We start from the raw sequence: 15,805 nt of genomic DNA on the forward strand, positions 1-15,805 counted from the left end.
GATTGGAAAGCTCTGAAACGCATAGCGCGGTATTTGAAAGGCACTATGCATTACAGACTGAGGTTTAACAGTCAGAAGTCTGGTGGTCTTGAGATATTTGCAGATGCAAGTTTTGGAAGTGACACTACAGACAGGAAAAGCACGTCTGGAGTTTGCTATATGTACAATCAGGGTCTATTTGATTGGTCATGCAAGAAGCAAACAACAGTTAGCTTAAGTACTTGTGAAGCTGAACTGAATGCACTGTCTTATTCACTCAAAGATTGTGAATGGTTGTTACAATTGTGCAAAGACATGAAAATTCCTGTCAAATGTCCAATCCAGGTTTACCAGGACAACAAAGCATGTTTGGCTTTGCTGAATTCTGAAGGTTGTAAGCAAAGCACGAAGCACTTGCAATTGAAGGTGCAACATGCTAGGGAACGTATTCAGAAGGGACTCGTAACGGTGTCCTATATGCCAGGTAATGAAATTCCTGCTGATGTATTGTCCAGGATTGTATCAAGGGATCAACACTGTACCTATGTGCAGAAGTTGGGTTTGTACTGATATTGTACGAACACGCTGCCCAGTGGTGTTCACAGAAAGGGGGAGGATGTTGGTTTCTGCTCTCTTCACTGTGCAGCGAAAGGCTTGTCACAAGACAATGTTTACATTCCACAGAGTTACTGCTGGAGTTTTCCCACGGGAAAGGGGAACTGGATGTGACGTACACTGGTTTCCTGTTTTTCACTGTTCTTTGCAGTTCAGTGTGATTCTCTCTGAGCTTCAGAGGAGAGAGGATGCCTTTTCTGCTTCGGCAGAGTAAAGATGCATTTCTGTAATCTACCAGCTTTGAAATGTAAATAAAGCGATATAGAGCATGTTGGCACGTATTCCTCATCATTCCGCTGTGCACTTGGATGCTACAAATGAACATGGACTGGGTGTCCATCAATATGCAGATGATACCCAGCTCTACCTCTCTTTCAAATCAGAACCAGTGAAGGTGGTGAAGGTCCTGTGTGAGTGCCTGGAGGCGGTTGGAGGATGGATGGCGGCTAATGGATTGAGGTTGAATCCTGACAAGACAGAAGTACTGTTTTTGGGGGACAGGGGACAGGGGACGGGCTGGTGTGGAGGACTCCCTGGTCCTGAATAGGGTAACTGTGCCCCTGAAGGACCAGGTGCGCAGCCTGGGAGTCATTTTGGACTCACAGCTGTCCATGGAGGCGCAGGTCAATTCTGTATCCATGGCAGCTGTCTACCAACTCCACCTGGTACGCAGGCTGAGACCCTACCTGCCCGCGGACTGTCTCGCCAGAGTGGTGCATGCTCTGGTTATCTCCCGCTTGGGCTACTGCAATGCGCTCTACGTGGGGCTACCTTTGAAGGTGACTCAGAAACTACAACTAATCCAGAATGCGGCAGCTAGACTGGTGACTGGGGGCGGCCGCCGAGAACACCGGTCTTGAAAGACCTACATTGGCTCCCAGTATGTTTCCGAGCACAATTCAAAGTGCTGGTGTTGACCTTTAGAGCCCTAAACGGCCTCGGCCCAGTATACCTGAAGGAGCGTCTCCACCCCCATCGTTCTGCCCGGCCGCTGAGGTCCAGCGCCGAGGGCCTTCTGGCGGTTCCCTCATTGCGAGAAGCAAAGCTACAGGGAACCAGGCAGAGGGCCTTCTCGGTAGTGGCGCCTGCCCTGTGGAATGCCCTCCCATCAGATGTCAAAGCGATAAATAACTACCTGACATTCAGAAGACATCTTAAGGCAGCCCTGTTCAGGGAAGTTTTTAATCTGTGATATTTTAGTGTATTTTTGGTTTTTATGGAAGCCGCCCTGAATGGCTGGGGAAACCCAGCCAGATGGGCGGGGTACAAATAATAAATTATTATTATTATTATTATTATTATTATTATTATCTCCATCAGAGTTTCTGCATCACTTGCCTTCAAGTCATGTCCTAAGATTCCATATTTTTTTGCACTAAAGGGGTGCCGATTTCATTTAAAAAATATGCTTCTGATTGTAAATAAAAAATATCAAAGCAGTTTTTAAAAAGCCTCAAGATGGATAGTCAGTGTGATGCCCTCCACAAATTTTGGATTCTCTCTCCCATCTCCCCTGACCATTGATCCTGCTGGCCAGGGCTGATACAAGTTGTGGTCCAAAACAGCTAGCCATGTTCCCTACATCTGTGCTATTACTGGTGGTACTGTGGTTCTTTGCCTATAATATTTATAATCTACTTTAGATGGACAGGGAATAGGAACAAAGGAGGGGGGGGAGGGTTGCCAGCTTCTTTTCTTATCTAGCTCTCCTGGGTGCTCTGCTTTCGTCTCCTGGGGTGGGGGGATCTGCATGCTGTTAAGGCACAAGAGCAGAGCTGGTGAAGAAAGGGAGGTAACCCTGGGAATAACTGGTGCCTGGCATAGGATAAAATAGAGGTGAGTCAGCTTGCAGGAGGGAAACAGGTAAAGTGAGGTTGACACAATTCAAAGATGCTGCTAAAGTATTGCTACTCACCAATCTCTGCCGAGAAGTAGCAAGAGATTCCAGGTGTCTTGGCACATAACCAGGTTTTGTGTTTCCTTGGAAAAAACATGGGACAACAGACACTAGTGTTTTTATGAAATATGGTTTATTCATACATAGTTACATCTGAGTTTTAGGGATAAAAAGTTCACAGTATTTACATCTCAAGAGGCGCTTGTCCTTTCCCAGCAGCACAGCATCGGATCCAGAGGCATCTTAATTATGTATCATCATTTATTACATTCGTATGCCGCCTTTCATGCATAGTTCTCAGGGCGGTTTCTGAAACAGTTCAAGGTTGTCCTCTACTAGCCCTCCTAACTCATACAGTGGTACTACACCCCTTTCTGCATATGCCCACTTTCACTTTGACTGCAATCTGCTAATCCACAGATTCCAACCTTAATTTCAGCTTTGTATGGCCCCCCTGATTCCTGCAAAGGGCGATGTAATGAAAAATACAATCCAAAAGATGTTTGCCACTGCAACAGCAAATGTGAACGACACCAGAACTGTTGTGAAGACTACCATAGCCATTGCCATCAAGGTGAGTGAAAACTCTGGACGTTAATGTTACTAAAGTTCTCCTATGGTCATTCCCTGCTTAAGCTGTCTTCCTAAAGCCATCTGGTTGACCTCCTCTGTGGGAAACAGATGGTGAACTAGGTAGGCCTTAGGTCTGGTCCAGTTTGGTATGACAGAAACATCCATATAAATAAATGGAAAAGCTTTATACCTGTCTGGTCAGGGGGAAAGGTGGGGTATAAAACAACAACACTTGACTAATGGGTTTTGGTTCTTGATGCTAGCCTATCATCATCACCACCATCCTTACAATTGATTATCCACCCTTCACCCTAAGGTCCCGGGGTGTGTTGCAACAATTAAAACACAATATTTTCTTTTAAAAATATATCACTATCACTAAGATGCCCTTAAGAGTCAAGACACTTCTCAAAAACAGTTTCATTTTGCACTGGTCAAGGGGCCTTGATATGGTTTGTGTGCAATCATTTCTCCTTTCTTTTATCAGCTAATGCAGATGGCAAAGAAACAGGCACAGTATTTGATGGTGAGTACTTGAATTGCTTTTTAGATGAGTTGTTTGTGACATGTAGAATAGCAAACCAGGAGCAGGTGGTGAGTTGGTTCCCTGGTGAGAGTTGTTGGTTGCTACTGTGGAGGAACCGAGGTGGCAGCATGCTTCTGAACACCAGTTGCTGGGAACCACAGGAGGGGAAAGTGCTGTCTTGCTCCGGTCCTGCATGCAAGCTTCCCACAGGCACCTGGTGGACCACAGTGAGAACAGGGTTCTGGACTAGAGGGTCAATGGGCTGATCCAGAAGGTTGTCCTTACACTCAAATGTCTGTCTCTCCCACAGGGGAATTCTCCAGTAGTGATGATGCAATCACCAATGAAGAACTTCAACAAACATCTGAGCAGCTTTACCAAAGTGACATTAACAGAGCTGGGGAGGCTGATATCACCCTTAACAAGCAACACTTAGCTTCAAAGAATCAGGAGAACAAGGACCAGTCACCAAAACCGTGAGTTCCACACAGACTTGATGCATGAAGGTGCCCTGTTTTTAAGAGCATTAAGTCTCTGGCTACTGGATCAGGCCAGTGGCCGCACCTCTACTCCAGTATCCTGTTCTCACAGTGGTCAACCAGATGCCCCCAAAGTGAAAACCCCAAGCAGGACCTGAGCACAGCTGTATTCTCCAGTTGCAGCTCATTATTTGGTATTCAAAGGTAGACTGTTCTTGTCTGCCATGTCCACCCTTTCCCAGACCACAAAAAGCACTCTGCAGGTGCCCCAAGACCATTCAACGTTAGTGTTACACATTTCCAAGGCTGGCACTGAAATAACTTGTGGCGGGAGCTCTGATAAAACCCTATCATGCTAGACTTAAGCAGCTGCAACTCCAGCGATGAAGCTGAAGCCTGCATGCATTTAATGTTTGTAAAGAGCAGATTAAAAATAATTATTCTCGTTAAATTGAGTGGATGTATCTTGTCTTCCACTGGGGAAGTCTGCCCCCTGGTGGCCGCTTGGTCCTGCAGCGGTTTAAATCAAAACCTCCAGCCTGCAGATGGATGAAAAGAGCAAGAGCAAGCTATCAGGAGAGAGAGAGCTGCAGCTGTGGGGTGCAACTCTTTAAAAGTGCAACTCTAGAGCTCAGCATCTTTCCACTTCCTGCTACCCCAGAGGCATGCCCTGCAGGTAGGAGATGTGGGTCCAATAGGATGGGATGGGAGTTGGGAATTTGCAGAGAGGAAGGTTGTTGAAATAAATGTTTTTATGGGCTACTTTGATGCGGGTTTTTTGTTTTGTTTTTTGCTAATTGTTAAACTGTAAGGCACTTTTTTAAAAAAGTACATTGCAAACTAGGGCTATTGGGATTGCAGGCTGGGGGTTTCGGACACTCAAAGGGATTCTTCCAGCGTGGTGTGTGGTGGGGAGGGAAGGCTGCTCTGGTTATCCAAACTGAACATAGTAATAATTTGGTTGCATTTTACAAAGCACTTCAGGGCGGTTCAGATGCTTCCTTCCAGAAAGCTCCCCTGCCCATGAAATCTTCCTAACAGCCTTGTGAGGTGGGCTCGTTCCTATGTTTGTAGCAAATGGTTCCTATGTTTGTAGCAAATGGTTTTGGAAGCAGGTGGCAGTTTACTAAGATGCTGGCTTTGTTTGATAATTTGTATTTTGCTGCCAATAACACTTTCTTGGTCTGCGTTAATTTTCTTGCCCTTACTGGCAGCGGTGGAGGGGAGGAGATTTACGTATTTCTACGGGGAAAAGATAAATATCATAAATTCATTTAGTGACAATGACAAAGCAGATGCCACTTGAAAATAAATATTAGAAATGTTAAACAATCCAGAAAAAATTAAGGAGCGTTTCATTAATTACTATAAAAAATTATATAAAGCAGGAGAAGGATGAAAATAAAACAGAATTCCTGACCAAGAATATATTACTATTGATAACAGAAGAAGAACAAAAATATTTTAATGCCCCCATAAACATTAGTGAAATAAAGGACGCAACTGCAAAATCTAAGGTCGGAAAATATCCAGGGCCAGACAGAATCTATGTAATGTATTATAGGAAAATCGAAGAGATATTACTACCAGTACTGGTAGGTATGATGAACAAAATATTAGAAGGGAAAGTTCCAAAATCATGGCAGGAGGCATTATTAACATTAATACCAAAACAAGGTTCAAATCTGTCTGAAACTAGGAATTATAGACCAATCTCTCTATTTATTAAATATGGATTACAAAATATTTGCAAAATTTTGGACTAATAGATTAAACAAATTTTGGGGAAGAATAATTAATGAGGACCAATCTGTGTTAGAAACACACCTAAAAGTGATTAGGAGTGATCCAAAAACAGAATGGATAAAACTGGGGAAAACAGCCTAGAAGGTTAAGACTTTTGCAAATGACTTGATAATCCCAACAGAAAACCCATTAGAAAGTATTTTAATAACATGGGAGAAAATGAATGAATTTGGCCAACTACTGTATCTGGGTTTAAAATTAACAAAGAAAAAAAAAAACTTATGGTGAAAAATTTGGATTCACAAGAAAAAGCAGAGCTGGAAAAAGAGACAAGATTAAAAGTGACTAACAAAGCCAGATATCTGGGAATTTGGATCACTATGAAAAACATCAATCTCTAGAAGGATAATTATATAAAGGCCTGGAATGGAATAAAAAAGGTGTTAGAAAGTTGGAATAGGAGAGACCACACATGCGCCGGACAGGATAGACGCACACTTGCTTCACTCTTGGAGCTTTCTAATTAAAAGAAGAGACGAAGAAGAGTTTGGATTTGATATCCCCCTTTATCACTACCCGAAGGAGTCTCAAAGCGGCTAACATTCTCCTTTCCCTTCCTCCCCCACAACAAACACTCTGTGAAGTGAGTGAGGCTGAGAGACTTCTGAGAAGTGTGACTGGCCCAAGGTCACCCAGCAGTTGCATGTGGAGGAGCGGAGACGCGAACCCGGTTCACCAGATTACAAGTCCACCGCTCTTAACCACTACACTACACTGGCTAGAGAAAAATAAGATTAATGAAAAGCAAACTGATAGTAGAGCTTTCTTCATAGCGGTTAATTGGCCTAGGAGTTGGCTCCGAGATCTGACGGAGGGGAGAAATAATTCTTTGGCATTTGAAAATTGCTACTTATTAAAAATGAGTTTCAGAGAACTTCAATAAGATCAAATAAGAGGTTAGCAAAATACTTAAGGAAAAGGTAGGATAAACAGAGGGTTAAGGCTATTAGAATTAAAAGGAACATACTTATAGAAAGCTCTAAAGAAATAAGGAAGAAATTTGCAGCATTTTATCAAAAATTATATAAAGAAGAAAACAAAAATATTAGCTGCAAAAGTTTAGGGATTAAGATAGGGTGCAACACCCTGGCCAATCGACGAAAAAGTCAAGGCCCTCCTGCTTCCCAACATGTTGAAAAAGACAAAAGTGGAGATAAAAGAAGTTAAAAAAGAAGAGGAGAAGATGAAAGCGGGAATTTCAGAAATGACTAAAACACAGGAGGAGTTATGGGATGCAATCTCCATGAATGAATTGAGACAACGGGAGGTGAACCTAAGATTGAGAGCAGTTCCAGAGGTTCAAGGAGAAGATATAAAAGATAAATTAATAACTGAAATTGCTCAATGGCTGGAATTACAAAAAGAAGACGTAGAGAAGAGAGTTCAAAACGCATTCAGGATGAGAGTAAGGACAACCAAGGCAAGGAAAGTTACAGGAGATTGCTTGATCACTTTCAAAGATAAAGACATGAGGAATTTAATACTCCAAAAAAACAGAGAGAAACGATTGAATATTGATGGGAGTTACATAATTGTTTTCAAAGATATACCGGTTAGATTGTTGAAACGGAGAGACCCTTATAAACCATTGGTCCAAATTTTGAAGAAAAACAAGATTGAATTTAAGTGGGAATTCCCTCAGGGGATTTCCTTTATATACAAAGCCAAGAGACACAGACTGACAAGTCCCGAAGAAACAAGCAAGTTTCAGAGACGTTACAAAGAACTGATGGCAGAAGAGGAGGAGGAAGAAGGTGCAGTAGGAGGAGCTGACCCAATGGGAGGGAAATTTTTAAAGGGGAAATCTAAAAAGAACAGAGAGACAGATGAAGAGGAGGAGGAGAAGGATGAAGAAGAAGAAGAGGAGGAGGAGGAAGAAGAAAAAGAGGAATCATAAAGAGAAAATTTGATAAAACTGTATATTTTAATTATCGGAAGACATGGCGTTGAAATTATGGAATTGGAATATTAATGGGATGAACGATAAGAAGAAAAGAAACAGTATTGAACAATATTTAAAAAGAAAAAATTTGGATATCATCTGTCTACAAGAAACACATGTGGCAAAAAAACACAAAAAAATCTTGATTAATAACAGATTGGGCAATGAATTTATATCCTCAGACAAAGAAAAGAAGAGAGGCATAGTCCTTTATGTTAGGAAAAACATAGAAGCTCAACAGATCTTCAAAGATGAAGAAGGAAGAATAATTGCAATACAGATCAATTGGCAGGGCGAAAAATTAATAATTGTCGGGATCTATGCACCTAATGGAAATAAGACTGATTTTTACAAGAAACTGGAAGAAAGATTGTTTGAATATATGGATCAAAAAATCATAATAATGGGAGATATGAATGGAGTTGTTTCAACGGAAATGGACAGATTAAGAGAAAAAAGTGACAGCAAAGAGGGGAAACTACCGAAGACCTTTTTCACATTGGTGCAAAACCTCAATTTAATCGACATCTGGAGACTCAGACACCCATTAGAAAAAGAGTTCACATTTTATTCAGAACCGAATCAGTCCATGTCAAGAATAGATCAAATCTGGATCTCGAATGAATTAACTACTAGAATTCAACAAATAGAAATCCAACCTAGAGTAATTTCGGATCACAATCCAATAAAAATGGAGATAAAGATGTATGAAGAAAGAACATTTAGATGGAGATTGAAAGACTACCTTTTGGAAGACGAAAGAATCATTCAAGACGCTCGGAAAAAACTGATGGAGTACTTTGCAGATAACATGAATAAAGGCACAAAGATTAGTACAGTTTGGGACGCAAGCAAAGCGGTAATGAGGGGATTCTTCATCCAGCAGAATGCGATTAAAAATAAGAACAGAGAGAAAGGGAAGAAGGAAATCCTAAAACAAATAATGGACAATGAACAAAAGTTAATTAAGAAGCCAAATAACATTAAGATAAAACAAAATATTAAAATTCTGCAGACACAATTCGCCATGATTATAAACAAAGAAGTTGAATGGAACATTAAAAGGCTGCGACAAAGGAACTTTGAATTCGCAAATAAACCTGGAAAATGGCTGGCATGGCAAATTAAAAAAAGGAAAGAGCAAGGTACAATTAACAGAATTATTGTGGATGGCGAGGAAATAGAGAACCCAAAAGGTATCAGAAAAGGATTTTTGGATTTCTACAAACATCTATATGCAAAGCGAGAGAAAAACAACATAAAGAAGATAGAGAACTTTTTGAAAGGAAAAAAGGTGCAAAAGATCCCGACAGAAATGAAAGACAGACTGAATGCCCCAATAGAGAATGAGGAGATAGTAGAAATTATAAAACAGATGAAAAAAGGAAAGGCACCAGGACCAGATGGATTTACAGCAACGTATTATAAAGAAATGAGGGACTCCTTGACGGTACCACTTAAAGAAGTTATGAACAACATCTTGAAACAACAGGACATACCAGGAACATGGAAAGAAGCCTTCATAACACTCATACCTAAACAAGACTCTGATCTCACACAAGTGAAGAATTATAGACCGATATCTCTGCTAAACACAGATTATAAGATTTTTTCGGGTATTTTAGCATCAAGATTTAAGAAGATATTGCAACAGCATATCCATAAAGATCAAGCAGGTTTCTTACCTGGCAGACATATGAAGGATAATGTAAGAAATATAATAAATATTTTGGAATATTTGACTGCCAGCAATGAGAGACAAGCTGTTTTAATGTTTGTGGATGCAGAGAAAGCGTTTGATAATGTTTCATGGGAATTTATGCTGAAAAATTTGGAAATGATGGAAGTGGGAGAAGATTTTTATAATGGTATAAAGGCGATATATTCAGAACAAAGAGCTAAATTGATAGTAAATAATGTAATTACAGAGGAAGTGAAAATAAAGAAGGGTACAAGACAGGGATGCCCTCTCTCACCACTGTTATTCATCATGGTTCTGGAGGTCCTACTGAGTTCTATTAGACAAAATGAATTAATAAAGGGGGTAACAGTAGGTCAAAACCAATACAAAGTTAAAGCCTTTGCCGATGATCTGGTAATTACGATGGAAGATCCGACAAATAGTTTAAAAGAAGTCATAAAAGAAATTGATCAATTTGGAAGAGTGGCCGGATTTGTATTAAATAAAAGGAAAACTAAACTTATGGTGAAGAATCTGGATCAAAGCGCGACTGAAGAAGTGCAAAGAGAAACAGAGATGGAAGTGGCGAAGAAGGTAAAATATTTAGGAATATGGTTAACCCAAAAAAACATTGACTTATTCCAAAACAATTACGTGACAATTTGGAACAATATTAAGAGAGACCTCGAAGTGTGGAGTAGGATGAAGTTATCCTTTTGGGGCAGAATTTCTTCAATCAAGATGAGTGTGCTTCCAAGGATGTTGTTTCTATTTCAAATGATCCCAATAATCAAGGGGACAAAGATCTTCAGAGATTGGCAAAGAACGATCTCAAAATATATCTGGCAGGGCAAAAAGCCACGAATACAACTTAAACTACTAACTGATGCGAAAGAAAGAGGTGGCTTCGCCCTGCCGGACCTGAAACTTTATTATGAAGCATCTTGTCTCTGGTGGATAAAGGATTGGATAACACTAAAAGACAATAAGCTACTGGACTTGGAAGGGTTTGATAATAGGTTTGGCTGGCATGCCTATTTATGGGCAGGAAAGAAGAAAGCTCATAAAAGTTTTGCCAACCACATTTTCAGAGGTGCCCTTATAGAAATATGGGACAGGTACCAAAATATTTTGGAACCAAATGTACCACATTGGTTATCCCCACTAGAGGTCATGAGTGTTAAAAAGATAAACATGAGAGAGGATTGGATGACTTATGGAGATATTGTAATTAAAGAAGGGGGGAAATGGAAACTGAAGCCATATGAACAAGTTAAAAAATATGTATATGATTGGTTGCACTACTTCCAAACAAATGATATGTTTAAGAAGGATTGTAAAGAGAGGAAATATATTGAAGGAGAGTCTAGATTTCAGAAGGAAATAATTAATAATGACTATAAGGTATTGTCAAAAATGTACAAAATGTTACTGGAATGGCAAACAAAGGACGAAGAAGTCAAGTCAGTTATGATACACTGGGCCAGGGATTTTGGTTATAATATACAGTTAGCAGACTGGGAGAAGGTGTGGAAGGAAAATATGAAATTCACTGCATGCATGACGATAAAGGAAAATATTATGAAAATGGTATACAGATGGTATATCACTCCCGTAAAATTAGCAAAAATGTATAAGACATGTAACAAATGTTGGAAGTGTAAAGAGAGGGAAGGGACATTCTACCATATGTGGTGGGAGTGTAAGAAAGTAAAAGGCTTCTGGGAAATGATATATAATGAGTTGAAAAGGATGTTTAAATACACGTTTGTGAAGAAACCAGAAGCTTTCTTGTTAGGAATTACAAGAAGAGAAATTAATAGAAGTGATTATAAACTTTTTCAATATGCAGTGACTGCGGCAAGAATTTTAATGGCTCAAAAATGGAAACAAGAAGAATTACCAACATTGGAAGAATGGAGACGGAAATTGATGGACTTTGCGGAACTAGATAAACTGACAGGAAAAATTAGATACCAGAAAGATCACAAGTTCACACAGGACTGGAGAAAGTTTACGATTTATCTGGAAAATATTTGTGATGAACAGACAACGCTAGTTGGATTTAAAGAGGCTTTGTGATGAGAAAGGGTATTGTGGGAGGGATAAGAGTTGTAAAGATTAAATAACTGGCAATACAATTATAAAGGAAATGTGAAATAAATATAAAATTATGAGGATTGTGGAGGAAGCGGGGGGAAGTCCAAAAGAATTTGGCATTATGGTTGATGTGAATGTGTTATTTAATTCTGTAAAAGAAAATTTTTCTAAAAAATTAATAAAAAAAAAAGAAAAGAAAAAGTATCTCCTCATAGACCTGAGCAGCTCTGCGGAGGCAGCCATCTGACTTCAAGGGTGGACCAAGAAGACTACTGATCTACCAAGGGGTTTATCCAATCTCTGAGGCCTTCATGCCACACGCACCAGTCAGTTGTGGACACAGATGTTGGTCACGCATGGGATGACATTCGTGGGATTGTTGCACAGGGTGTTACTGCACCATACTAATTCACACATATGGACTGGCCTTTTGCCCTGCAATGGATGAATGCCCCACCACGCAGGAGGGCTTCTGCAGCTCAGACCATCCCATACTCTGCCATCACCAGCAATGCATAGTTCACATCCTCTTGGTAGTACACGGAGTTGGCATTCATCTCCAGCAGCTCATGAAGGACCACAATCCATCTGTCATCTTCTACCACGGCGCTGGAGCTTCACAAGAAAACAAGGCAAACCACCATGACCATAGGAGGAGGGCAAAGTTCTGCATGGGGGTGGGGGTGGTGGTTTGGTAACAATTAAGAGCCAGTCAGTAGACAGCTCAGAGGGAAGAGCGGTGTGCCAATGAGAAGACATGTCATTCTGAGGCACATTCTGGGGGCCACATGCCAGTGGTGGGCAGGGCCAGAGTGGGTAGGAGAAACTAATGTGTTTTTGTTTGTTTTTTACCATTAGACCACCAGCTCCATCTAGCTCAGTACTGTATGTACTGACTGGCAGCAGCAAGAGCTCTGCAGGGTTTCAGGCAGGGGATATTGTAAGCGCCAACTTGGAGATGCCATTAGGGACTGAACCTGGGGCCTTCTGTATGCACATAAGGTGCTCTCCCCCTAGCCATGGCCCTTTCCCTGAAAGGTGGGGTTCCGTTTGTGCATTTCATGGTATTTATACACCGCTTGATTGTAGAAAACCCTCAAACATCCTGGTCCTCATAGTTTTGAAGAATGGGCTGGATTGAATAAGAACCCGGCTCAGTATTGTCTACATTGATGGGGAAGCAGCTTCCCAGTTACCTTTCCATCATTTCCTGTAGCACAGGAGCCATACATTCCAAGATCTCGTCAACCAACGGCTGGTACTCAAAGATGATCTGGCGGAAGCCATGGAGAAAAGACATTTTGCTCAACCCGCTGCGTTGATTCATTCAGAAAATGGTTTGAGAGCCAATCTTAAGCTTCTTCCTCGGCCTACCAAAAAATAAATTCTTCATCATCATCACATTATTTTAAATTATTTACACACACACACACACACACACATCCAGGAAACAAGAGGCATTATCACATTTCAAGGATAAATTGCAGCCAGGCACAATAATTCATGGAGGGTGTGGCCTGGAGGAAGTCTCAAGGGCCACACAGAGAGGCCTCAAGGGCCAGATCTGTACCCCCACTGTCCCAGGCATAAGATTCCCTACTCCTGCTTTTGAAAAAGCGCCATCTTAAAAGAGCCAGGGTCCATCCTTAAGATGCCACAGCAACAAAACAACTTGATGTCCTGGGAGACCAGGGGCATGCAGGGCTCCTGCTCTCAGCTTGCTAGGGCAGGATGGAACTGGGGCCACCCCACCCAGGAGTCAAGAGACTAGTAGCTCATGACATGACATTCCTGTCTTGGGAAGGAGTGATACAGTGGCAAGTAGAAGGCTAGCCCCTTAGATCATGAGTAGGCAAACTAAGGCCTGGAGGCCGGATCTGGCCCAATCACCTTCTCAATCCAGCCCGTGGACAGTCCGGGAATCAGCGTGTTTTTACATGAGTAGAATGCGTCCTTTTATTTAAAATGCATCTCTGGGTTATTTGTGGAGCATAGGAATTCATTCATTTCCCCACCAAAAAATATAGTCTGAGGGATAGTGGACTGGCCTCCTGATGAAAAAGTTTGCTGACCCCTGCTTTAGATGCATGCCTTTTCGTGGAGTAGCACAGTCAACAGGTCCAGAGTTTCCTTGCCCTTCCAATCCTAGAAAAGAACTCTTGATTGCAACTACCATTGCCCTGTTGATATAGAATCAGAGCTGTAGCGCCATTCATAACATAAGAATATTCTTCACAATTATGAGCAGGGCAGTGGAGAAAAGCTGCAAGCTGCAACAGCCTATGATTCTATGAAATTAACCCAGAGCAAGAGATGTAATCTCACAGCGTTCAAAAAGCTAAAGAGACCCTCTCCTTATCAAGAAGGCCACCTGACTTTTCTTTCCAGAGCCACACCCCCAAGAAAACTACTACTACTTTTTTTAAGCTACCACATTTCCCGAGGCAAGTTGCAAGGCCCCATGACTGGCAGCAGGTCCACTGTAGCATAGAAAAGCTATTTGCCACATGGCTCCTGGAGCCTGGGGTTACGGGCGCAAAACCAAAATGGCTATCCCCCACTCCTCACCCCGTATGCAGCAGCACTTTCAATTATAATTTTTTTGTAGAGAATTTATTTGGCTATTTTTTGCAATTTGTGGCATTTGGAAGGTTGTAACCAGCCACAGAAAAACAGGTTGTACAGAGAGCACAGTGGGACTTAAGTTTAGGCATGTATAGGACAGTAAAACCCAATGAACATCTTGGCTGAGTGGGGATTTGAACCTGGGTCTCCCCAGTCCTAGACCTACAGACTCTAACCACTACACCACACTGCTCACACTGGCGGTGAAACTTTTTCACTTTGCAAAGTCACAGCTGGGGGTGAACTGGGGGTGAACCTTTTTCACTTTGCAAAGTCACAGCTTCTGAGATAGGTGCTGCTGCTGGTGAAGGGACACTGCCTCACTCTAGTCCATTCATGCCCACACAATGTGATTATTTTAAAGCTCTGATGTTTTCATTTCTGTCAAGGAAAGCACTTCCCTGTAAAACTCATGCAAATCTTTTCCCAAAAAGTAGGGAATGCTGCACCATTTCAAGAGGCTTTTTTTCTTTCTTTGAAGGGTTGGCCCCGCCCCAAATTGCCACTGCAGCTGTCGCTTGTTAACTCCATGAGTAGACTAAGAGGAAGTCCGTGGGAAATGTTAAAAGGGAAAGGCTACCCTTCTGACATAAAAAACGGGGTTTCCGCAAGAAAAGGCACTTTCATTTTTCACTTCCAGTAAAAAAACCAACAACAGCTGCAATTAATGCTAACCACGGGGTAAAATTTTGAATGGGGCAAACATTCTAATGACCAAGAGCAGGTGTGGGGAATACTATGCCCCCTACCACTGAATGTTACTGAACTACAACACAACTCCAGCCGTTCCTAGCCGTTGCCATGCCAGGGAGGGCTGATGAAAGATTCTCTGTCCCTGGCATAATGAGCTATCCAATTTAGTCTGCATATTTTTCTTGCACTTAGTAAACAAAGCTAAAAAGTTTGAACCTGCCAAGCTAATATTTATTTTCAAGCCTGCTCTGTCATCGTCACTAAATGAATTTATCTTTCCCCCATAGAAATACGTAAATCCCCTGCCCACCCACACCACTGCCGCCGCCACGGCCAGTAAGGGCAAGAAAATTAACGCAGACCAAGTAAGGTTTATAGGCAGCAAAATTATCAAACAAAGCCAGCATCTTAGTAAACTGCCACCTGTTCCAAAACCCTGCTTCCAAAACCATTTGCTACAAACATAGGAACCATTTGCTACAAACATAGGAACGAGCCCAACTCACAAGGCTGTTAGGAAGAATTCATGGGCAGAGGAGCTTTCTGGAAGGAAGCATCTGAACCGCCCTGAAGTGCTTTGTAAAATGCAACCAAATTATTACTACTTTCAGTTTGGATAACCAGAGCAGCCTTCCCTCCCCACCACACACCACGCTGGAAGAATCCCTTTGAGTGTCCGAAACCCCCAGCCTGCAATCCCAATAGCCCTAGTTTGCAATGTACTTTTTTTAAAAAGTGCCTTACAGTTTAACAATTAGCAAGATTATTAAATTCTGTCTTTTTATGTAACTTAAGAAATAAAGCCTTTTTGCTAAAACCAGCAAAAAACAACCACAAAAACCCGCATCAAAGTAGCCCATTCAAACATTTATTTCAACTACCTTCCTCT

General features: G+C 41.5%; 1 protein-coding gene across 1 annotated transcript in view; it reads left to right on the plus strand.

Annotated features, from left to right (window-relative positions):
• The window catches only part of ENDOU (endonuclease, poly(U) specific), a 46,553-nt gene that overhangs the window by 20,311 nt on the left and 10,437 nt on the right, over positions 1 to 15,805 (plus strand). The window contains exons 2-4 of the mRNA XM_079967854.1: positions 2,931 to 3,065; positions 3,552 to 3,590; positions 3,901 to 4,066. Coding sequence (XP_079823980.1) covers positions 2,931 to 3,065; positions 3,552 to 3,590; positions 3,901 to 4,066 — 340 coding nt within the window. The remainder of the gene's footprint in view (positions 1 to 2,930; positions 3,066 to 3,551; positions 3,591 to 3,900; positions 4,067 to 15,805) is intronic.

Source organism: Podarcis cretensis (assembly GCF_951804945.1).
Source record: "Podarcis cretensis genome assembly, chromosome: 2".
NCBI classification, from domain to species: Eukaryota; Metazoa; Chordata; class Lepidosauria; order Squamata; family Lacertidae; genus Podarcis; species Podarcis cretensis.